The 24,196-nt window shown below is 36.7% G+C and overlaps 1 protein-coding gene and 1 long non-coding RNA gene across 2 annotated transcripts in view; both read right to left on the bottom strand.

Moving 5' to 3' along the window:
• Window positions 1–24,196, bottom strand: part of LOC127953780 (basement membrane-specific heparan sulfate proteoglycan core protein) — a 287,372-nt gene that overhangs the window by 25,186 nt on the left and 237,990 nt on the right. The window contains exon 21 of the mRNA XM_052553074.1: window positions 17,566–17,808. Within this exon, the coding sequence (XP_052409034.1) occupies window positions 17,566–17,808 (243 nt within the window). The remainder of the gene's footprint in view (window positions 1–17,565; window positions 17,809–24,196) is intronic.
• LOC127953889 (uncharacterized) lies at window positions 1,253–10,366 on the bottom strand. Its single transcript, XR_008153356.1, has 4 exons — window positions 10,324–10,366; window positions 9,617–9,652; window positions 3,131–3,312; window positions 1,253–2,718 (listed from the first exon to the last, which is right to left on the bottom strand). It is a non-coding gene; the product is annotated as an uncharacterized LOC127953889 (long non-coding RNA).

Below are 24,196 nucleotides of genomic sequence, written 5' to 3'. Positions count from 1 at the left end.
ATGTGTGAAATCAGCACTAAAAACAAAAAGAGAAAAACTCATTACAGGTTGGACATTGTCACAGGTTGGGTGGCCCAAGCTAGAATGCGGCCACCCCTAAACCAGGACCACCTCGAGGAGCATATCAGAGGGAAGAGTCGGAGACAGAGAATAAATTTAACAAGTTTTATTTTGAAGTAAAAGCAAATTGGAAATCCTAATCTAAAAATCTTCTTTGTTGCCCTCAGGGATCGAAGGTGAACAGTGCAGCGACCCAATAGCATCCAGCTGCAGCCCCTGCAGACTCACCTCCGGTTAGACACCACTGGCTGGACACCAGTGGATAGACAGCCTACGTCATTTCCATTTTCTACGTCATTTCCGTTTCGCCGCTAATTTTCGTTTTCACCGCTGGATGGACAGCAATTTTATTTTCACCTCTGGATAGACAGCATATTTAGTTCTCACCTCTGGATGGACAGAATATTTATTTTATATTTTCACCTCTGGATGGACAGAATATTTATTTTATATTTTCACCTCTGGATAGACAGCATATTTAGTTCTCACCTCTGGATGGACAGAATATTTATTTTATATTTTCACCTCTGGATGGACAGAAGATTTATTTTATATTTTCACCTATGGATGGACAGTATATTTATTTTATATTTTCACCTATGGATAGACAGCATATTTAGTTCTCACCTCTAGATGGACAGAATATTTATTTTATATTTTCACCTCTGGATGGACAGCATATTTAGTTCTCACCTCTGGATGGACAGAATATTTATTTTATATTTTCACCTATGGATAGACAGCATATTTAGTTCTCACCTCTAGATGGACAGAATATTTATTTTATATTTTCACCTCTGGATAGACAGCATATTTAGTTCTCACCTCTGGATGGACAGAATATTTATTTTATATTTTCACCTCTGGATGGACAGAAGATTTATTTTATATTTTCACCTATGGATGGACAGTATATTTATTTTATATTTTCACCTCTGGATGGACAGCATATTTAGTTCTCACCTCTGGATGGACAGTATATTTATTTTATATTTTCACCTATGGATAGACAGCATATTTAGTTCTCACCTCTAGATGGACAGAATATTTATTTTATATTTTCACCTCTGGATAGACAGCATATTTAGTTCTCACCTCTGGATGGACAGAATATTTATTTTATATTTTCACCTCTGGATGGACAGAAGATTTATTTTATATTTTCACCTATGGATGGACAGTATATTTATTTTATATTTTCACCTATGGATAGACAGCATATTTAGTTCTCACCTCTAGATGGACAGAATATTTATTTTATATTTTCACCTCTGGATGGACAGCATATTTATTTTATATTTTCACCTCTGGATGGACAGAAGATTTATTTTATATTTTCACCTATGGATAGACAGTATATTTATTTTATATTTTCACCTATGGATAGACAGCATATTTAGTTCTCACCTCTGGATGGACAGAATATTTATTTTATATTTTCACCTCTGGATGGACAGTATATTTATTTTATATTTTCACCTCTAGATAGACAGCATATTTATTTTATATTTTCACCTATGGATAGACAGCATATTTATTTTATATTTTCACCTATGGATAGACAGCATATTTATTTTATATTTTCACCTATGGATAGACAGCATATTTATTTTATATTTTCACCTCTGGATGGACAGTATATTTATTTTATATTTTCACCTCTAGATAGACAACATATTTATTTTATATTTTCACCTCTGGATGGACAGCATATTTATTTTATATTTTCACCTATGGATAGACAGCATATTTAGTTCTCACCTCTGGATGGACAGCATATTTTATATTTTCACCTCTGGATAGACCGCATATTTATTTTATATTTTCACCTATGGATAGACAGTATTCTTTGCAGCCTTAATTGCATACGTCTTTTCCGTATTGTCATTTTACTTTTATGACTTAAAAATATATAATATAAAAGCTGTGTGCAAATTGAAATATGATATTTATCATATCTCTTTACATAAAACAATTCTCAATAATATACATATAACATAAATAATTCATGCAAACTGCATTCACAAGAACCACCTTGAAAATATATATTGTTCAGATCATATCACTATTTTTTGTGACCTAAATTCAGCCTAGATCAATGGACTATAACGTTTTGTCAATACAACAGACTTGTACATGTTAATTGACCACAGTTTTTTGCCTTGCCCATTTGGATATTCAATTCTTTTTTTTTGTAAATGTAACCACTTCTGTTTTGAAAATATACGTAGATTCACATGATCAGACAATTTACCAAACAATCCAGATCAAATTAACACTTCATGATTTTGCAATATTTATTGGAAATTACACAATCCAATTAGTAAAACTTGTCAAATCTGACCATCAGAACGAAGATGCCACAGTCAGGCCCTATTTCAAGAGAAAATAAAACATGAACAGTTCCAAATAGACTATTGGAACTAGAATAATAGAATTAGAACACCACACCTCATTCCTGCCCCCTAAAACTGGCAGTCTGGGCAATGCTCAGGAAATTCAGGGTCTGTATAAAACCCTCACAGGTCTCCACATCTTCCGTTTCCACAGTACCCCACCCAGTCTTTGAAAAAACATCTGCAATTTCTGCATTGCACAATTTTAAAAGGGACACACATGTCTCTTACAGCCTGGGCAGTTTTTTGACATTCACCACACCTAAAGCAAGAACAGATGTAAAATATGATTGGAACACGTGCATAGGGAAAAGTACTTTACTTCAACAAAAAAACATAGCTAGCAAACTCTAGTGTGCATAGACAACCTAGCATTTTAGACTATTCTCTACCAAGACTGTTCTATGAGATCTTGTTACCTGGGTACAATCTTCACACATCCAAGTAAAAAAAAACAAAAAAAAAAAAACACCGTATTTACAATATTAAATCATACCTCTCAAAGAACGATTTAATTGGAAAATCTATGGTAGCAACCTAACGTTAGCTCTAGAATTGAGGCACACCAGAGTTCAGTACCTTGAAAACAAGACGATTTTTTTTAACTAGCTAGTTTGTACATTTGAATTCTGACATGACCTATAAATCATCGACAGTTTATTATTTTTTCTTACCGCTGACATCTGCATGGCGCGTCAAAATTGAAAAGTGAATGACAATACGGAAATGACGTCTGCTGTCCATCCACTGGTGTCCAGCCACTGGTGTCTAGCAAGAAGGGAGTCTGCGGGGCTGCAGCTGGATGCCTCTCCAGCGACCGGGGACTCTCCCGCCCTCTTCCTCTGTGCGGACCCCGCTATAGATGGACAGAGAACAGGTGGGTGGTCAAGTAGGTATTTCACAGGTGGGGATACAATTGGCTAGCCAGCGGTCTGGTAGGTCTCCTCGGATAATTAAGTACTTCCAACCTTCCTTCTTTCACAGATGCAGAATTTGGGACGGATGGATATCAGACAGGTACGTACACGGCAGGTACACAGCCTTAAGGTGGGGATGTGTTTGGCAAGTGAGAGGTCCGGTAAGTCCCCTCTAGTAAGTATGTAATTCCAACCCTCCATCCTTCTTCCACAGGTGCGGAATTTGAGGTGAATGATATCAGTCGGGTACGTAAACAGCAGGTACACAGCCTTAAGGTGGGGATGTGTTTGGCAAGTGAGAGGTCCGGTAAGTCCCCTCTAGTAAGTATGTAATTCCAACCTTCCTTCCTTCTTTCACAGATGCGAAATTTGAGGTGAATGCGATCAGTCGGGTACGTATACGGCAGGTGCACGGTCTTACGGTAAGGTGACTTCTCCCGACACTGACAGAGTGGAGATTCCAGACAGAGCATGCCAGCCTCACGTTCGTGACAAAGGACAGTCACCTCTCTCAGCACAGGTGGGCCACGCGATCCTCAATGCCACAGAGGATGTTCTGAGATGTTTTTCTTCACGGTCACATCACCATTTATAAAGGAGGGAGAGGTAAGAGATCGTGATCCAAACACTCCAAACCACATCCAATTCAGTGTCAAACGTGTACAATTACGAGACTCAGTTCTCAGTTACTTAGCTCCATTCCAATGCAAACAGGGTATTTCACTCTCCTTCTGTTGTCCTCGAATCCCTCATCAAAGCAACACTTTCCTCTTCTTTCACCCGTCCTCCAGTAACTATTACCACCCAATAAAATGACTTTTCACAAGGGAGAAAAATCACACCAACTGCCTCTCTCTCTTGCTTTTTATCCTCTCCACTGTTGATGAGGCCTCACGCAAACTCTGAGTAAATCCCCCACACCTGTTGCCAATCCGTCACTTGGGGTTGTCATAGCAACAGACGCACACAAAGGCCTGGGAAAGGGGTTACACTCAAAGCGTCCCACCGGGAACACTGCTTCAGCGGGAATAAGTTCCACATGCCATTTGTCACACCGTAACAACATGGAGCTGATCAACTGTGCTTGTTATTTCATAGGAAATTGAGAATTTTCTGTTAAAAAATGTCCAGACTATGATAATTGCAAAGATTCAAACATTAATAGATAATCCAGATAAACATTAAAACATCTGAATAATAGCAGAGGTATCTAAATATCTATAGACAACGAACAATAACTGCAAAACAAACCAACAGAACTGGATCAACACCATTAAACAGCACAAAACTGAAGGACTGATCAAACACACACACAGATCTTCAACACAACAGAGTGCAATTCACAAATAGCACTAACTTTCTCTTCCTCTCTCAAACTCATCTTTCACTCATATATCATGGACTAGAGCTGGATTTTAAGCACCAAGAGCAGCAAGAAAAGACATAAATAAGAATCCCTAAAACACTTGATAATTTACATAATACAATATAAATTATCTTTATACAGTAAAAATAATATCACAGAGTAAAAGGGAAATTTACTGAGCTCCATACTGACTGAATGATGACAGACGGTTAAAGAGACAGAAAGTGTTAAAGACTCAAGACTTCCTGAAAACTTTCATCACGACAGACTAAAGACATACAGATGCTTCATGTGTTACAGAAATTATTTTGATAATGTTGATAATCTTATAACATGTTTTCTGAAAACAGTATATACAGTTTATTTACAGTTATGAAAAGTTATCTTCTGGTGTGTTTAATGAACAATAGAAGTTTAATAATATTTAAATGGCTTTTATTGTAATTGCAGTATTGCATTTATACATTTATTGAAATAAAGAGATCAACTACTGCTCCTTACTCAGTGGTTAGTGCCACTGAAATGAAATACAACAAACCAAACCACAATCTGACACCTCACATCTGTCTATTTCTATTCTGTCAGGCCTCTCACACTGATGGTGTTGAGTTTGACAACGATATATTTATACATATGAACACAGTTTATACACAAAGGCAACCCTTACCAAAAAGTTTATTTTTAAGTATATGTAGCAAGTATACAAATATCTGTGTTCTAGTAGTTTACTTGTAAGTGTACTGTTTCAGTACTCCTTGGAACTAAATTCCAAGTCCAAGCCGTTGTCAAGTCAGGCAATATGTTCCCGGCAAGTTAAACCCTACTGGCCTAAAGGTATTTGTCCTTGAATACCCAAATGGTCTGATGCTTGATTTTGAAGTCTACCAAGGGAAGAATACCTTTACAGTCCAAAGGTTAGGAGTTGGAGGTGCAGCAGTTCTACGCATGGTTGAATCTGTTCCAACAGGAAGCCACATATTCTTCGACAGGTATTTCACAACCATAGATCTACTGGACGCATTGCTGGCAAAGGGCCTTCCTGCAACTGGAACTATAATGAAGAACCGTGTCCCAAAGCTGTGCCAGCTGCCAGAAGACAAACAGTTGAAAAAAGAGGGGAGAGGAACATCAGTGTCAGTGGCCAGAAAGAGTCCTGAGCTGGCCATCACAAAATGGTTCGACAACAAACCAGTGCTCATGGCATCCACTGTACATGGCAAAGACCCGGAAGACATCTGTACCAGATGGTCCAAGAAAGAAAAGCACATGGTCCAGGTTAAAAGACCAGCAGTATTTAAGCAGTATAATGACAACATGGGTGGTGTGGATCTTTGTGATCACATGCTTAGTTTCTATCGTATGTCAAGCAGGACCAAGAAATGGACATCGCGTGTGATCAGTCACTTCTTTGATGTTGCCATCACAAACTCCTGGATACAATACAAGTCTGACAGCAAAGCTCTGCACAGATCATCCAAGAACACACATCAGTACCTGGACTTCAAATTAGTCCTAGCTGAAGAGCTGTTGGAGAGTCCGGAACAGGATAACAGCTGTGAAGAGAGTGAGGATGAGTATGAGCCACTATCTAAAATGAGGATCCCACAACCAGAGCCATCTGTGTGCAGACTGGGAGCCATGCACATGCCTGACATGATGGATACCAAGCATGCAGAAAGATGCAGAAATAAGGGCTGCAAGACGTACATGAGATGTACCAAATGCAAGATATTCCTCTACATTACCAAAAAGAGAAATTGCTTCCAGGACTATCACCACTAACAAAGAACATACTAAGAACAAAATGAAAAGTGAAGGAAAAACTAGATTTGATTCAGTTTGACAGAAGGAAAAAAAATCCTCAAAAAATCAGTTTCACATTAGTTCTATGTTCATTGTTCAAATAACACTAAAAGGATTCAAGGGGACCGATAAAAGGATACGGACATAACAAAGTGTTAAGCTTTAATAGTAAAGATATATTTGCAAAATGTAAGGAAAAGGATTCAAGAATGATAAATGTGTCTATTGTATAATCAAAATATCTGTATTCTTGGATAATAGTCAATTTACAGCCCAAAATGTATGTATTCTTAGTTAAAAAAAACTTCATGATCTGGTAAAATTTGTATTAAAAATATGTTTGTTTTCTAACTCAAATGATCCTGTTGTCCACTACAGTGGACATGCTGTAAAACAAAAATAAAAATAAAAATGTCTAAATTGTAGGATGTTTTTTTAACCCTAAACAGGTATGGAATCACAAAAAAATATGATTAGGAAAAAAAAAAATATTTTCCTTGGTTCTCAGGAGGATAACAGTAGCAAACTTTGAGTACACAACTAGTTTACTTCTATGTTTGTAGTTTGTACTGCAATTATACTAAAAGTGAACTTATAAGTATACGAGATAACGACTTTCGTTATTTTCGAGAAAACCCGAAAATTAAGTAATTATAACGAGAAAACGACTTTCGTTATGTCAATATAACAAGAAAATTAAGTCGTTATAACGAGAAAACAAGAAGGGAAAAAATTATAATGCATGGCCGCTAAGAACTTCCATACAGTAGCGTATTCATTCTGATGCAAAATTAATGGTCGCCTGAGGGTGCTCTACAAGCATCTTATCTGAGCTCAAAACGCTGCCTGATGGAGTGTCAAGATACCAAAAATAAATACATAATTGTGTGATTATTTTTGTTCTCAGTATTTGAATAGTATTTAATGATTATGAGCATAAATATTAATATATTTAATAATATATAACAATATATAATATTAATATTAATTATATACCATCAATGAAACCACAAAGCTGATGCCAAGGTATGTATAATTGCAATGTAAAGTCATTTTGAGTATTATTGCTATTAATATTATTTTCTAAAATAAGGTACATGTAATATAAAAGTACATATGTTTTTGCAACAACTCAAAGTCTAACGCACAGTTTATACGTCACCGTCCGAATCAGTTCACTTATTTGTTCACTCCTTCCTGATATAGTGCTCTCAACTGCCATACATTATATAGGGATAAGTGAATGAGTGAGCGATTTCAGACACATGACTGGTGTCTCTTTTTTCTTCACTTGTGCTTTTTTGGAATTTCTGTGCTGAAGATGTGTTCTAGCGCCCTCTACCTTATAATATTGAAAACATGGATTCTAGGAGCACAAGTATGGTTCAAATATATTTAGACTTTGTAAGTATAAGTCAAGTATACTTAAGTGTCATTTTAAGTATATTTCTGAGAAGTAGGGGAGAGCATGGGCGAAAGTACCATTTTTCAGAAAAACTTCATTTTAAAAGATAATGTTGTATACAGAGATATATTTCTGCTGTGGCCAGTAACTCAGAAGTGTGGTCTATCAATACCAAGGTGGTATTTTGTAGAAATGTAGAAAGACTTCAGTATAATTTCACTTTGAACATAAGTTGAACATTGTTACTTTCGACCCCATCAGTTGGGACGAAAGTAACACACAGGTGGGTCAAAAGTAACACAACAATATAAGCTAGATTTGTTTCTGTTAGTCTTATTTTTCTTAAGTATACCTGATTGTGACCTTGTTAATAAGTAACTGCAAACATATTTTGTCCTTTATCTTTTCAAAAAAATTATTAAATTACATTTTCATATTTTCATTTTAAATTTAAGTTTCATCAGATGTCTTAAAACCTGACTGTATTTTTTTATTGTAAATTTCAATGTATTTTTATATAATAATAAAAAAATTCTACAGAATGCACAATATAAAAATTTAATCACATTAGAATAATAAAAAAACTCTAAACATAATGTAACAGTAGGCCTATTTATGTTTCCATTCAGTTGTTTTTATGCATGAATTGAAAATGTGCATTAAAACATCTGGAAACACTGCAAATTCACAGGTGGAGGTGTAAAGGCTAAGATATGGCTAAAACCTAAATATAAATGTGACGTAGCAGCTGCCAAGAGAGAGATGTTCCTCTATGTCCTGAAACACCCTCTCAAAAACATCTGGATAAAACCAGACCTCTGTCTGTCTTTCTGACCCTCACTAAGACATATTCTTTTGGTATAATATGACATTAACATTTGTAAGAAATGATGCAAGACACAGAAATTCACAATATAGCTTGCACTGGAACAAAATAAATACTTTTTGTGACTGTAGCGGGACAAAAGTAACAACTGTTACTTTCGTCCCGACAGGAACTCCTGACATTTAAACTCGATTTAATTTTATATATAAAAATTTTGAAAATGCACATTTTAGGATGTATTAAAGCACTAAATAACCTGTAGATTGATTATTACTGTGACACATGAAACAAGAAAAAAAATCTCAGTAATATTTCTGACATGAATAATAATAGTTAATTCAGACGTGAAGGTATGAAGCCTTATATCTAACATTATTACAAAAAACATTATTACAAAAAAAAAAATGTTTGAATCATCTTTATACCAGCTGTACTGCCAGCTAGTGACTCCTCCACCATCAATGTCACATCTGAGAGTGACCGTCTCTCCTCTGAATACATGTTGAGCAGGTTTAATGCTCACTTTGGCTTTTGGTTTTTCTGTACAACAACAATAATTCACAATGATTATAATGTTCTGTTTTTACTTTATGGACACATTTACTTGATTGTAAAGAAGAATCAGGTTATACTGAATTGTTGTTCTCTCTCTATATAAATTTTATGAGAAAAAAATACTTTCTGCTATATTAAACCTCCGTCTGTCACATGAATAAAAATTTATAAAAATTTTGCATTTATAATCATAATAAAATGTAACTCTCATTTCTTTACTCTGAGTTGGTTTATTAGTTACTGTAGAATAACTCATATGTGAGAAATATATGAATCAAATTCCCTCACCTTCAGTGTTTCCAGAGTAGATGTGTGAAATCAGCACTAAAACACAAAGAGAAAAACTCATTACAGGTTGAACATGGAGCTGATCAACTGTGCATTTTATGTCATCTTATAATTTGTCTAGAGATAATGGCATCTGTATGAGTACAGATGATGATGATCTGATTAAAAAATTAGATTCAAAACATGCTGCTAAAAAAGAGCTTGATCCGTCTAGACTGAGTTTGAGTTTCAGGAACTTGAGTTTTAAGGAAACTGAGAATTTTCCGTTAAAAATTTCCAGAATATGATAATTGCAAAGATTCAAACGTTAAGAGGGGATATGTGTCCAGATAAACATTAAAACATCTGAATAATAGCAGAGGTATCTAAATATCTATAGACAAGGAACAATAACTGCAAAACAAACCAACAGAACTGGATCAACACCATTAAACAGCACAAAACTGAAGGACTGAACACACACACACACACACACACACACACACAGATCTACAACACAACAGAGTGCAATTCACAAATAGCACTAACTTTCTCTTCTTCTCTTAAACTCATCTTTCACTCATATATCATGGACAAGAGCTGGATTTTAAACACCAAGAACAGCAAGAAAAGACATAAATAAGGAACACTAAAACATTTGATTAGTTACATAATATAATAGCAATTACTATGCACTGAAATACATAGTAATACATACTAATACTCACAGAGCATGAGAGGAAGTTTACTGAGCTCCATACTGACTGAATGATGACAGACAGTTAAAAACACAGAAAGTGTTAAAGACTCGAGACTTCCTGAAAACGTACAGTCATCACGACAAACTAAAGACATACAGATGCTTCATGTGTTACAGAAATTCTTTTGATAATGTTTATAATCTTGTAACATTTTCTGAAATATCATACTGAATAACATGCAAGTTTTCTACAGGAATGTTGTCACATTCAGTATTAAACTGAACATTTATTTACCGTTATGAAAAGTTATTTTCTGTTGTGTTTAAAGAACAAGGGAAGTTCAACAATATTTTGATGGCATTTATTGTAATTGCAGTATTGTATTTATACATTTATTGAAATAAAGTGATCAACCGCTGCTCCTTCCTCAATGGTTAGTGCCACTGAAATGAAATACAACAAACCAAACCACAACTAGACCTCACATCTGCCTATTTCTATTCTGTCAGGCCTCTGACACTGATGGTGTTGAGTTTGACAACGATATATTTATACATATGAACACAGTTTATACACAAAGGCAAGAGATGGGCATCAAAACGAATTTAGCGATTATTAATCCAGCTCCTCTTGATGAATGCATCATATATCTGAAAAATTATTTTTAGTTATTTTATTGCAGAAATTCTTATTTTCAGCTCAGAGAAGTTTGTTTAGCTGTGTAAAAAGGTCAGGAATCTTTTATTGTCATGGTTGTAAACTAAGCAGTGAAATTTGTGAAGTACTGTAAACTCTGAAAAACAAAAGCACAGCAATGCCGATCACAAAATTAAAATAAAACACAACAACACTGCATGTGCAACAAGATATCAAAGTATATTTGTTATCTGTTGAAGGAAGAATTACATTTATTGAATTAAAAGTGTATTTACAAACACTTTTAATGTGTTTGTAGAGAGTTGTGAAGTAATGTAACATCATTCATTATTTTATAAAGCAAAATGTGTATCTTAAACTGTGGTTTGTCTTATGAACAGCAGGTCAGCAACTCAGTAAGTCATTTGTTCAGTATAAATGTTGTTTTTGTCCCCCAAATATTTTTAGAAAGATGTACTCTAGATCAAGCATAAATATTTAAGTGTGAGACTGAAGTGAAAGAGGAACTAATACTGTGGACAGAATAAGAGCTTTAGACACATTACTAAGAATTTCTGGCTGATGGTGCCATGATGCCAAATAAACCCCATACAGTTTGGGGACAACAGACTGCATGTGGTTTCAGATCTTATTTTATTAGTGCTTCTTGCAGAATGAGCAATGCTAATAAAACCTTAACACATTAATTTGAACCGGTCCTTTTTAACGCGTGCATGAGAAACATCAGTACTGTTGTAGTTCATAGATTATCTTGCACAGCATTTTGTGTGTGTTTAAGTAAAAGTTTTCCAAAATTGGTCTCTCAATCATGACCTGCTGAAAAATGTCAAAAGGCTCACAAGCTTTAGAAACAGAGCTCTGCAAATGTGTGATGGATGTGTCATTGAATTTTAAGTCAGATGATGAAACAGCAGGACCGAGAAGACAATGATCACAAATGTGATGGTCAGTCCTGCAGTCACTCCAATTATCACAGGATTGAGATCATGAAGATGAGATACACAAATTTGAACATTAAAAATCATGTTGTAAATGATACAGGAACATTTCAATTGTTGTTACAGTATGAACAAAAGTCACAGCATTACACCAGAAGGAGAATCACACCAGAAACAAAACAGAGGAAACATTAATAGTAAAACTATGTTAACAATGTGGTGACAATAATAAAAACAAGAACAAAAACATTTTTTCTAATCCAGCACTCCTGGCCCTAACCCTAAGCATAAATTTAAGTGTCTGAGTATTTTATTCACTGAACTGTAACTAATGCGTACTGCACTTGTTTAGTGCAATAAATACAGAAAAACAGACTCGCAGTGTACAGTGTTATTAACAGGATGACTGTTTTCTCTTATATATGCACAGTCAGACACATAGTCTCTTATATATGGACGGGGAAAGTCATGGCCTAATGTTTAGAGATTCAAACTCCAAAGGGTTCGAGTCTCGGGCCGGGAAAAATTTTAGGTGGGGGGAATGAATGTACAGTTCTCTCTCCCACCTTCAGTACCACAACTGAGGTGCCCTTGAGCAAGTCACTGAACCCCCAACTTCTCGCCGGTGCCACAACATAAACTGCCCACTGCTCCAAGTGTGTTTATGGTGTGTGTGTGTGTTTGTGTGTTTTCACTGCTGTGTTTGTGCACTTTGGATGGGTTAAATGCAGAGCATGAATTCCAAGCATGGGTCACCATAGTTGGCTGTATGTCACATCATTTTCACTTTCACAATTTATATATGCACAAATAGATGTAAATGCACAAATGAACTTGAACTGATATGTGCTAATGTCACATCTGAGAGTGACTGTATCTCCTCTGAATACATGTTGATCAGGTTCAATGCTCACTTTGAGTTTTGGTTTTTCTGATCAATGACAACAATTAATAAAGAAAATAATGTGCTGCTTTACTGTATGAACACTAAATAACTTGATAATTTACATAATGTAATAGCAATTATCATACACTGAAATACAGAGAGAAAATAATAGTCACAGATCACATGAGGAAGTGGACTGAGTGCCATTCTGACCAAATCATGACAGATGGTTAAAGACACGGACTTCCTGAAATGTTGTCTCATTCTGTATCAAATTGAACAGTATTTATTTGCTATTTATGAAAAGTTATACTTCCCTAGAAGGGGTATGTCTCAAGATAGGCATGTAACAATGGTTCCCCAATAAGAAATGAGAGCTGCATCTCCTCGCCATGCCTAGGGCGTCTCCTTCAGACAACCAAGTTGGTGACATGTTTGGCAGATGCCCTTTCATATTTCTGAGTTCCTGCCTGTGATGTCACGGTCTATGTGGGCCAATGGGATTGAAGTGGTTTCACAGATTCTTCACAGATATTTAATAATTGACGTGTAAAACCTGACTGACTGCAGTAAGAGGTCATGGTCCTTTTGCTTTCACTTTGACACTGCACAAATATTTTAACAAAGAATCAGCTCCAGAATATTTTAAAAGGGACTGTTCTTTATTTAAAAAAAGGAAACAAACCGTTCAAAAAAAGACTGAAAGAAATAAAGAAAACATACAGGCAATTACAGCGATAAAAATCAGGAAACTTAGGAATTAAGAATATACGTAGATGAATATACTGTACAATATACATTTGTGAAGTAGGCAAACATCACAGAGACTACGTAACATAGATATACTGAGTCTTATATTCTAAAGGACTGAACTACTTTACAATAGAGGTGTGCAGTATGTACCATTGCTATGCTGATGATACACAGCATGGATGAAAAACCATGACCCTCAACTCAAACTAGTGAAGACAAAACTTCTTGTCTTCTGTAGCAACTCCAACAATACAGCAAAATTTAACCAATTAAACTCGAATCACTAGTATTAAACCCAACCAGATTTGCCAGAAATCTTGGGTTGATCTTTGATGACCAGCTGACCTTCAAAGACCGTAATACAAAGACAGGTTTACACTGAACAACATCAGGAAGGTCAGCCTCTTCCTAACTGAACATGCAGCACAACTCCTCATCCAGACCCTTGTCATCTTCTGCAGTGCTCTTCTGGCTGAACTTCCAGCATGTGCAATCAGACCTCTTCAAAAGATCCAGTCCGTATCACGTTTCAAGACACTGATGCTTGCTTACAGATCAGCACTACTCTCTTGTTGTATTCCTCAAATATAAGTTACTTTGGATAAAATCATCTGCTACATTTATAAATCAAAATGTACCATCTATGATAATATTGTATATATTGTTTTAACAATGTGTGAGGTGACAGTCACTCATTTTGGAAAAACTAAACAAAAACATGCCTTGAGAGTCTCTCTCTCTCTCTCTCTATACATACACATATACATATATATATATACATATATATAGTTATTGTTATCAACAAAATCCCCAAAACAGACATATAAGTATTTTTTATCAATATCACACACCCCTACTTATGACATTAAAGCAGAAAAAAAGTTAACTTTTACTTCTATGATAAAAAAATATTGAAAAGCAACTGAAACAGCAGTACTGTAAAATAAGCTTTCCAAAACTTTATGAATAAACAGTTTAGTTCAGTCTGTGTGTTGTCAGGCCACAGAGAGACATTTGATAAAAACAAACAAAGAGGTGTTGTAGATTGACATCCATGTCTATTTTTAAAATCATTATGAAATCAAAATGTACCTTATTTATTTTCTTAGCTATTCGAAAGAAAAACAATGTATAACAGCATATATTTACAGTCCAGTTAAATCCTGATGGATAAAAGTATGTTCTGCTCTACATGTTTTCTTGCTGAATATCCTGAATATAATTTTTTTGCGATGCTGGTTCATGTTGACTTTAACAGCAGTGAGATGCCAAAAATCACTCCTAAAACATGACATTTACAGTAAGTAAGAAAGCTTAGCCCAAATATCTGAATGAGATACTGAGAGATTCCAGGATAAAGCTGAAGATTTCTCACCATCACAGCAGATTAATATCAGATTGCAGTTTCTTCCTCTTTAAGATATGTAACTGTTAGATACACACAAAAACAACCAAACATTTTATTTGAACAGGTATCCTATTAGGGCTGGACAATATGGGCTAAATTTATATCATTATATATTTCTTAATTACAGTTTATATGACATAATTCAGATATCTATAAGGACAATATTTTTAAAAAGCCTCAGAAAAACTGCCAAGAAAGCCCACAACTGATGCCTGTATGTTAAAACTTCAGAAAAAAATAATTATTTGCCAAGTCTATGAAACACCCTTCGATATAAAACTTTATAATATTTTAGAAACAAAAATAGTACAAATAAATTAATGGTCACCCCCTTTTTTGTAGCCTTCATACAAACAAGAAATGGTAAATTACCACCAAATAAATGTAAGACTCTTTTAACTTGAACTATAACATAGTTATGATAATGTTGCTGATTATTATTAAAGACTGAAACAAAAGTGCTTCAGCCAGGATAAATATTATGAAAAGTGTTTAGAGTTGCTGAAGAAAACAGAGAAAAAGAGTGAGCAACAAATAAAACACATGTTGCTGAAGATAGGCTGATCGAAAATGCACATTCATTCTCTGACAGCAGGAGTCACTTTTGGAGCGGCAGAACCCTTGGTTTCTACTGTATAGGCTGTAAACAAAGCAGTGCTGTGCTCATAAACGCTGCTTTATCAGATAAAATTAAAATGCCATCAAAACTTTTCTGAAGATAATCTGTTAAAACACCCACGCTGTGTTTTAAAGGGATAGTTCACTTTCAAATTAAAATTTTATATGTTTTAGCTTACATCAAGGGCATAAAAGATGTAGGTGTCTTTGTTTCCGCAGTAGTTTCCATTTTGATATTTTTAGGTCACACCGTTCTTGTCTGTGACTAAATAACGCAGGTCTATGGTCACCACCTCAAAGAGCATGGACAGAGAAGTTCAAATTAAACAATTCCCCATCGTAAGTACACATTGATGACCTAAGACACGAAATGAGTGGGTTGTATGAGAAAACTAACAGTATTTATATCATTTTTACCTCTTTTACACAACCACGTCCAACTGATCTGAGGGAGCGCGCGTGCTTCCTGGTGTGTGAAGTGTGTGCGTGCTCTGGCTTAGTCTGTGCAAGCGTGGAAAGTGCTGGAAGTGATCTCTCGCGCGTGTATGTCAATCATTGTTTACACAAAGATTTTGGAAGTGTTACCTTTCACTGTGAAGATCTAAACCTATTTAGACGTACAGGAAATCGCAATGGACAACGTTGAATTTTTTCACAACCATATTTATTTGAACCAGAATACACAGATCAAGTACTCAGGAGCGATCCGCTGCAGCAGATCCGTCTTCAAGCCTCAGAGAGACAGAAATTGGTGGTGTTTAGTAGCAAGTGTTGTGAGATACCAACAGAAGTGGAGAGCATATGTTGTCACGAATGGAACATAGCAATGCTAAAACTACAAGTCGACGATGAGGACATTGACAGTATTCGAACACACACCTGCCTGACTGAAGATCCTGAGTTTTCTCTGCTGTTGAGTCACAGCGTTTTACACGTTGTGTTTAGTTTGCCACGTATAAACTGGAGGCGACGTCCAATGCCAGAGAGTCCCAATGGCACGCTGTCAATAGAGTGAGTAATATGTTGTATTTTTATTATAATCGCAACGATTATAGGGTGCATTATAAACCAATTAATTAATTACAATTACTGCATTATATTTCAGACAGTGAAGATTGGTGGCGTATCGTGTGATAAACAGTAAACAATGAGTGATGTTCATGCGCGAGAGATCACTTTCCGCGCTTGCGCAGACTAAACCAGAGCGCACACACGTCACACACCAGGAAGCACGCCCGCCCTCAGATCAGTTGGACGTTGTTGTGTACAAGAGGTAAAAACGATATGAATACTGTTCGTTTTCTCACACAAACCACTCGTTTCGCGTCTTAGGTCATCAATGTGTACTTACGATGGGGAATTGTTTAATTTGGACTTCTCTGTGCATGCTCTTTGAGGTGGTGACCAAAGACCTCCATTGTATGAGTCACAGACAAGAACGGTTTGACCTAAATGTATAAAAATGTAAACTACTGCGGAAACAAAGAAACCTAGATCTTGGATGCCCTTGAGGTAAGCTAAAACATACCAAAATTTTATTTGAAAGTTAACTATCCCTTTAACTCTGAAACGTGCAGTCTTCAGCGAAGTCAAAGCTTTTTGGAAAATCTTTTTGTGAGGGTCAGTTTTGATACTGTAGAGGCCCCAAAAAATAAATCAATGTATGGGAAACCATCAATGTATCAATGTACAGTATATTGATATATCAGAGATGTGTTTTTAAAATCAAACTACAAAATCATCAATATATATAATTGGTGTTTAACTGAATATAGTGAATATAATGTAATAACCAGGCAGACATTTACCTCTCATCCTGCAGCATTTGAAAATCAGCACGACTGTCACTAGCAGATATGGACAAACTGCCAGAACAGAACTGAGTGTGTGGAGGACAGAGACCTGAGATTCTGAAGGAAACACTGAAAAACAGACACTTTATCATGTACTATATCTGAAAGAGAGCATAAGAAGAAATAAATCAGCTCAAAGTTTCTACTGACTCTCACCTCTGACTGAGATCCAGCTCTTGGGTGACTCTCCTCTCTCTGAGTGTTTGCAGTAGTAGAAACCCTCATGTGACTTTGAGACAGTAGAGATGATCATCTCTGTAGTTTGACTCTGGATGAGTGATCCATCTTTATAGAAATCAGCTCTGAGGTTTGGTGGAGTTGAATGTTGATATAAACAGCGTAGAGTCAGAGTATCTCCTTCAGTCACAGGATGAACAGGACTCTCCAGAATCACACCATCTACAGAAACAGAGGGAACATGAACTTTTGGCAAATCGTAAGATTATATGAAAAAATATGACAACGAAAAATAAGTAAAAAAAAGTTTTCTGTTGTATGATAAAATGCCTCAAGGTTACGTATGTAACCCTAGTTCCTTGAAGGAACGAGACGCTGCGTCGAGCGCTTTGGGGAACGTCCCTGACGAGACCAACTCTGAATATCGTGTGCAATCTGTCAATCGGAAAAAGGCGTGACGTCACGGGCAGGGTGACGTAGCGACCAGGAAGCTATAAAAGCACGTGCCGTGCAGCTGGCTTCAGCTTCGAGTAGGGAAGCAAGCGCCGGCAGGGGTGCCGGGAGTATGGCTCTGCTACGCAGCGTCTCGTTCCTTCAAGGAACTAGGGTTACATACGTAACCTTGAGGCATTCCTTTTCAGGAACTCGAGCTGGTCGAGCGCTTTGTGGAACGATGTGCCCACGCTGCCAGACTTCCAAATCCCTGCCTAGTGTGTATCCGAAGAGCACAGCTAAGGCAAGAGAACAGAAGAGCCCGGAGTGGCTCGCATATCAAGATCGTAGAATCTGACAAATGTAGAGGGCGTGGATCATCCCGCAGCGTTGCAGATGTCCAAGAGGGACACACTTGCTGAGAAGGCCTTAGAGGCCGCCATACTCCGTGTAGAGTGAGCCTTGGCCCCCAAAGGAGGGGGAAGACCAGAGGACTCATAAGGAGACGTTAATAGCCTCGACTATCCAACGAATAAGGGTCTGCTTGGTGGCAGGAGAACCCTTTTTAGTAGGACTGTAGCAAACAAGCAATTGGTCGGATTTTCTCCACAGGGCAGCTCTGTTGACGTATGCATCCCGTGACCTTTTCCGATGGACAGATTGCACACGATATTCAGAGTCGGTCTTGTCAGGGACATTCCCCAAAGTGCTCGACGCAGCTTGAGTTCCTGAAAAGGAACTAGATTTTTTGTACTCTCTGCCCACTGAGTGTTTTCTGACCACTGATGTGTCCTGTAATTGAACTGCTTTATGTATTGATGTGTAAACAGTGAAATAAAGAAATACATAAAGAGACTCACAGTATACAGTTATATTAACAGGATGATATTTCTCTCCAGATTGAGACTGACACCAGTACACTCCAGAGGACTCACACTTTTTTTTCCATAAACATTTTCCACTCTCTCTCTGACTCTCAGAGTTAAATGGCTGTAACAGAGTCGAGGTTTTGCTGGTACCTCATCAGTCCCTGCTGGTAGATGTCATAACTACACTGTCTGGTGGCAAAATGTTTTTCTTTTTTTTCTGTATCGACAGCCATTCAAATGTAGCTGTGAATTATGACAGAATACATTTTTAACATATTTGCAAATCACAAAATATTATAGCTTTCTTGCCCCTTATGGCTTATTACAAAACTGAAGGTTAAGCATTTGAAAATCAGCACGACTGTCACTAGCAGATATGGACAAACTGCCAGAACAGAACTGAGTGTGTGGAGTACAGAGATCTGAGATTCTGAATGAAACACTGAAAAACAGACACACAAGCGCTTTATCATGTACTATAAATGAATGAGAGCATAAGAAGAAATAAATCAGCTCAAAGTTTCTATTGACTCTCACCTCTGACTGAGATCCAGCTCTTGGGAGACTTTCCTCTCTCTGAGTGTTTGCAGTAGTAGAAACCCTCATGTGACTTTGAGACAGTAGAGATGATCATCTCTGTAGTTTGACTCTGGATGAGTGATCCATCTTTATAGAAATCAGCTCTGAGGTTTGTTGGAGTTGATTGTTGATATAAACAGCGTAGAGTCAGAGTATCTCCTTCAGTCACAGGATGAACAGGACTCTCCAGAATCACACCATCTACAGAACAGAGATAAAATTAACTGATTAAAAATAGTCTGAAAATATAGACAACACATGGTGACTTTATTTGAAGAAACTAGATTCTTGTGATATTTCTCATTGCAAATGTTGCCCCTATGACACTAGGGTGCTAGGGATTATTTCTGTCATCTCACTCAGCGCAACAGCATAAACAATTAGAAAAACAGCTTATTGTGAAGCATGTATTTTGTTTTCTGATGCCTTTTTATTGACCAACATCCATTTCAGACATTTGGAGGTTTTAAAAACCAAAACTTTATGGCTTTTTACTAGCATAACAGTTTGAATAGGAATAAGTGTTATTTGTAAATAATGTAGATTAAAATGATAAGTCAATCAACTATACAGCAAGTTTTTATCTTAACTGCTTCAAAATACATCATTATAACAATATTACTTAGAGTTACTGTACGAATAAAAACAATATTATGTAACACATTATTCCAGCCACTGTTAAAAACTGTACAAGGTGAATTCAGTTGTATGCGCACACCTTACAAATTTTAAATCTGTGTACAGATTTCAGATTGAGTAATCATTTAGAATGTCACCATCATTTGTAATGTCATATTTTGAAGTGACTCGTACATTCGCTGATCTGACGGAAGGTACTTTAAACTGAATAAGCTGGAAAAATGCCTGTTAAACCATTTACAAGCTTTTGACATCTGTTTTGTTAGAGAGCCCAGTGAAACTTAATATATAGAATCACTTGATTGGTAGTGTTTTCTCATTAAAATCTAATTATTTCCTGTTAATTCACGAAAATGTGTGTGTATAACAATATGACAGAGTGGTGGGCCTCATATGTTATTACCTCATGAGAAGTTGTGGGGAAGTTTTTTTTTTTTTTTTTTTTTTTCATATTATAGATCTGTGATTGGACCCTTCTTTTGATTACTGACATTGTTGATTTTCATCTAATAGTTCAGGTTTTTGCACACACAAATTTCATTCCATATTCGTTTACAATCATCCTGATTGCTTTGACTATAAACAGCCAGTGGAATTAATAAACACAGACTCACAGTGTACAGTAATATTAACAGGATGAGAGTTCTCTCCAGATTCAGACAGACACCAGTACACTCCAGTGTTTGATGTGGTGATGGAGACGAATGTACATGTATGTACTTGTGATGTCCAGTCAGAAGAACAATCTTCCATCCCATAATGGTCTGTGTATCTTCTCACTCTCCATCTATCAGAGTAACTCTGGTCCTCACAGATCAGAGAGAAAGAGTCAGATCTGAAGTGTTGAGTTCTGCTGGGACTGATGATCAGAGAGACTCGAGGAGAAACACCTGAGAAGACAATTACAGCTGTAATGTTTCAATATTGTGCATTAAAATGATCTTTATTAAAGATCTAATCATTTAAGTTCTTTTTATACTCACCAGTGACCCATACTGGCTGTGTGTTGCTGTAGGTTGTTTTATATGCTGGTTTTTCTCTCTCTGCTCTGCACACATAAACTCCTGTGTGTTTTAGAGCAGCAGAACTGACAGTGTAGTTTCCTCCAGCTCCTCTGCTGCTGTCTGAGAGCAGCTGAAAATGATTGTCGTAGTCTGTAGAAAGTTAAAATGTGAACGTGTCATGTCATCTTCTTTCCACTTCACCTAAAGCACATTATATCTTACCTGATGCAGTTAGAGTGAACCAGCTGAATGTCCAGTCTGTAGAGGAGCCATAAACCTCACAGATCAGAGTCACTGGATCTCCTTCAGTCAACCACTTCTGTGGAGAAACACTTAAAACTGCTCTGCAAACTTAAATTAGGAAATCACTCATTAATAACATGTTATATTACAGGTTCAGTTAAGACAGTTAATATCAGCTTGTGGCATAATGTTTATAACCAGAAAAAAATTATTTCCACTTGTGCCCCCTTTTCTTAAAAATAAATAAATAATAAATTAAATAATAATACTAATTTCTGGGTTACCGTGAGACATTTACAATGAAAGTAATTGGAGAATACCTGTAAACATAAAATACTCAATGTATCAATAGAATAACATTTTCTGTAAAAGGTTACGTCCAATTACACAAACCAATGAAACAAATAACAAAAGTACAAATCAATTCCCCTATATTTATTATAGCCACTCATTCAGTGTTTTATGAATCACTTTCATTGAGCTCTCAGAACAGTTCATTATGTGAGAATAAGTACTTGCTGTGAACTCACTGTTGATTATGCTAAAGGTAGTTGAGCTGTTATCTGATGCATGTGTGAATTTAAACTGATTTGAGTTATTTTATTTAGTCTGCAATGCAAAGAGATGAACTGATTCATCTAGCGATGCAGTCAGTGATCACTGATCTGTCAGGCTCATTTCCTCTGGTTTATTAACACATAGACCATCCAACCATTGGATTTGCAAACTTTAAAATTTCAGAAATAAAAATTAAACATTAAAATATTATCAAAACATGAATTGAGATGTATTTGATTACTCCCTGTGGATTAGGCAATATAAAATTACGAATTAAGATGGCAATAGTTCAAATGTACTACCAAAGTAACAATAAAAAATAGAAAATAGTCATTTCATTATCATGAAAAATGAGAACATAGTAAAAAATATGGCCTAAAACACAGAAAAAAATTAAATGTGCTTAATTTTCAGAAAAAGCATTTTCATTTGTCATACTGAGGAGTTTAAATGAAATACTGAGTTGTTCTGATCATTTTATATGAGGTTGAACTCCTTTTCTCAGGCAGTTTAAATCAGTTAGTGTAAAATCACACATATGAGATTGAATATATGAATCAAATTCTCTCACCTTCAGTGTGTCCAGAGTGGATATTTGAAATCAACACTAAAAACACAAAGAGAAAAACCCACTACAGTGTGAATATGGAGCTGATAAAATGTGTATTATACATCAAACACATACAAATACATCGGTATATTCTTTTTTCTCTTGTCCAACACCATAATTGTACACTCAAATATTTCTCAGTTTCAGAAAAAAAAAGTTGTTCTAATTTGCTAGTGGTGCCTATATAGTTGATGACGATTGGGTTAAAATATGATCACAAAAGTTAAGATGCAATTTAAGAACAAGGGTTTCCTCAAATTTTTAAAGAAGTCATTTGATGCTGCTAAAAATTACATTTTGTGTATTTGGTGTAATGAAATGTGTTCAGCGCTTCTTGAAAACTACAGACCGGTATCCCTTCTTCCATTCATTGCAAAGACAAAGGCGGGCTGTGTTCAACCAGCTTTCTATGTTCCTTGGACAGAACAACCTCCTGGACAGCAACCAATCTGGCTTCAAAAGTGGCCACTCAACTGAGACTGCTCTGCTCTCAGTTACTGAAGCCCTGCGACTAGCAAGAGCAGCTTCAAAATCATCGGTACTCATCTTACTGGACCTGTCTGCTGCTTTTGACACTGTTAATCACCAGATTCTCCTGTCCACCCTCAGAAAGATGGGGATCTCTGGAACTGCTCTCCTGTGGGTTAAGTCCTACCTCTCTGACAGATCCTTCAGTGTGTCTTGGAGGGGTGATGTTTCAAAGTCACACCACCTTGCTACTGGGGTTCCTCAGGGCTCAGTACTTGGACCACTTCTCTTCTCCATCTACATGACATTTTTAGGATCTGTCATTCAGAAGCATGGCTTTTCTTATCACTGCTATGCTGATGACACCCAACTCTACTTCTCATTCCAGCCTGATGACCTGACGGTAGCTGCTCGCATTTCAGCCTGTCTGAGTGACATTTCCCGCTGGATGAATGACCATCACCTTCAGCTTAACCTTACAAAAACTGAACTACTGGTGATTCCAGCTAATCCATTGATTCATCACAACTTCTCTATACAGCTGGGCTCGTCAACCATAACTCCTTCAAGGACAGCCAGAAACCTAGGAGTTGTGATGGATCATCAGTTAAGCTTCACTGACCACATTGCTACAACGACCCGGTCCTGCAGGTTTGCCTTATACAACATTAGGAAGATTAGACCCTTCCTGTCAGAGCAAGCAACCCAACTTCTTGTCCAAGCTCTTGTTCTCTCCAGACTGGACTATTGTAATGCTCTCCTGGCAGGCCTTCCTGCATGTACTGTCAAGCCTCTGCAAATGATCCAGAATGCAGCAGCGAGGGTTGTCTTCAATGAGCCAAAAAAAGCTCATGTTACTCCCCTCCTCATCAGGTTACACTGGCTACCAGTAGCTGCTCGCATCAAATTCAAGGTACTGATGCTTGCCTACAAGACAACCACTGGCACGGCACCAACTTACCTAAACTCACTGGTTAAATCCTATGTGCCCTCCAGAAGCTTGCGCTCTGCAAGTGAACAACGCCTTGTGGTGCCATCCCAAAGAAATTCAAAATCACTCTCACGGACCTTTTCCTGGACTGTGCCCAGCTGGTGGAATGACCTCCCAATCTCAATTCGTACAGCGGAGTCTTTACTCACTTTCAAGAAACATCTAAAGACTCATCTTTTTCGCCTGCACTTAACCTACTAACACCAGTTCTTTTCCT

The sequence above is a fragment of the Carassius gibelio genome, chromosome A3 (genome assembly GCF_023724105.1).
Source record: "Carassius gibelio isolate Cgi1373 ecotype wild population from Czech Republic chromosome A3, carGib1.2-hapl.c, whole genome shotgun sequence".
In the NCBI taxonomy this organism is placed as follows: Eukaryota; Metazoa; Chordata; class Actinopteri; order Cypriniformes; family Cyprinidae; genus Carassius; species Carassius gibelio.
The sequence above is the reverse complement of the archived record's forward strand: the minus strand, read 5'-3'. Positions and strand labels throughout refer to the sequence as shown.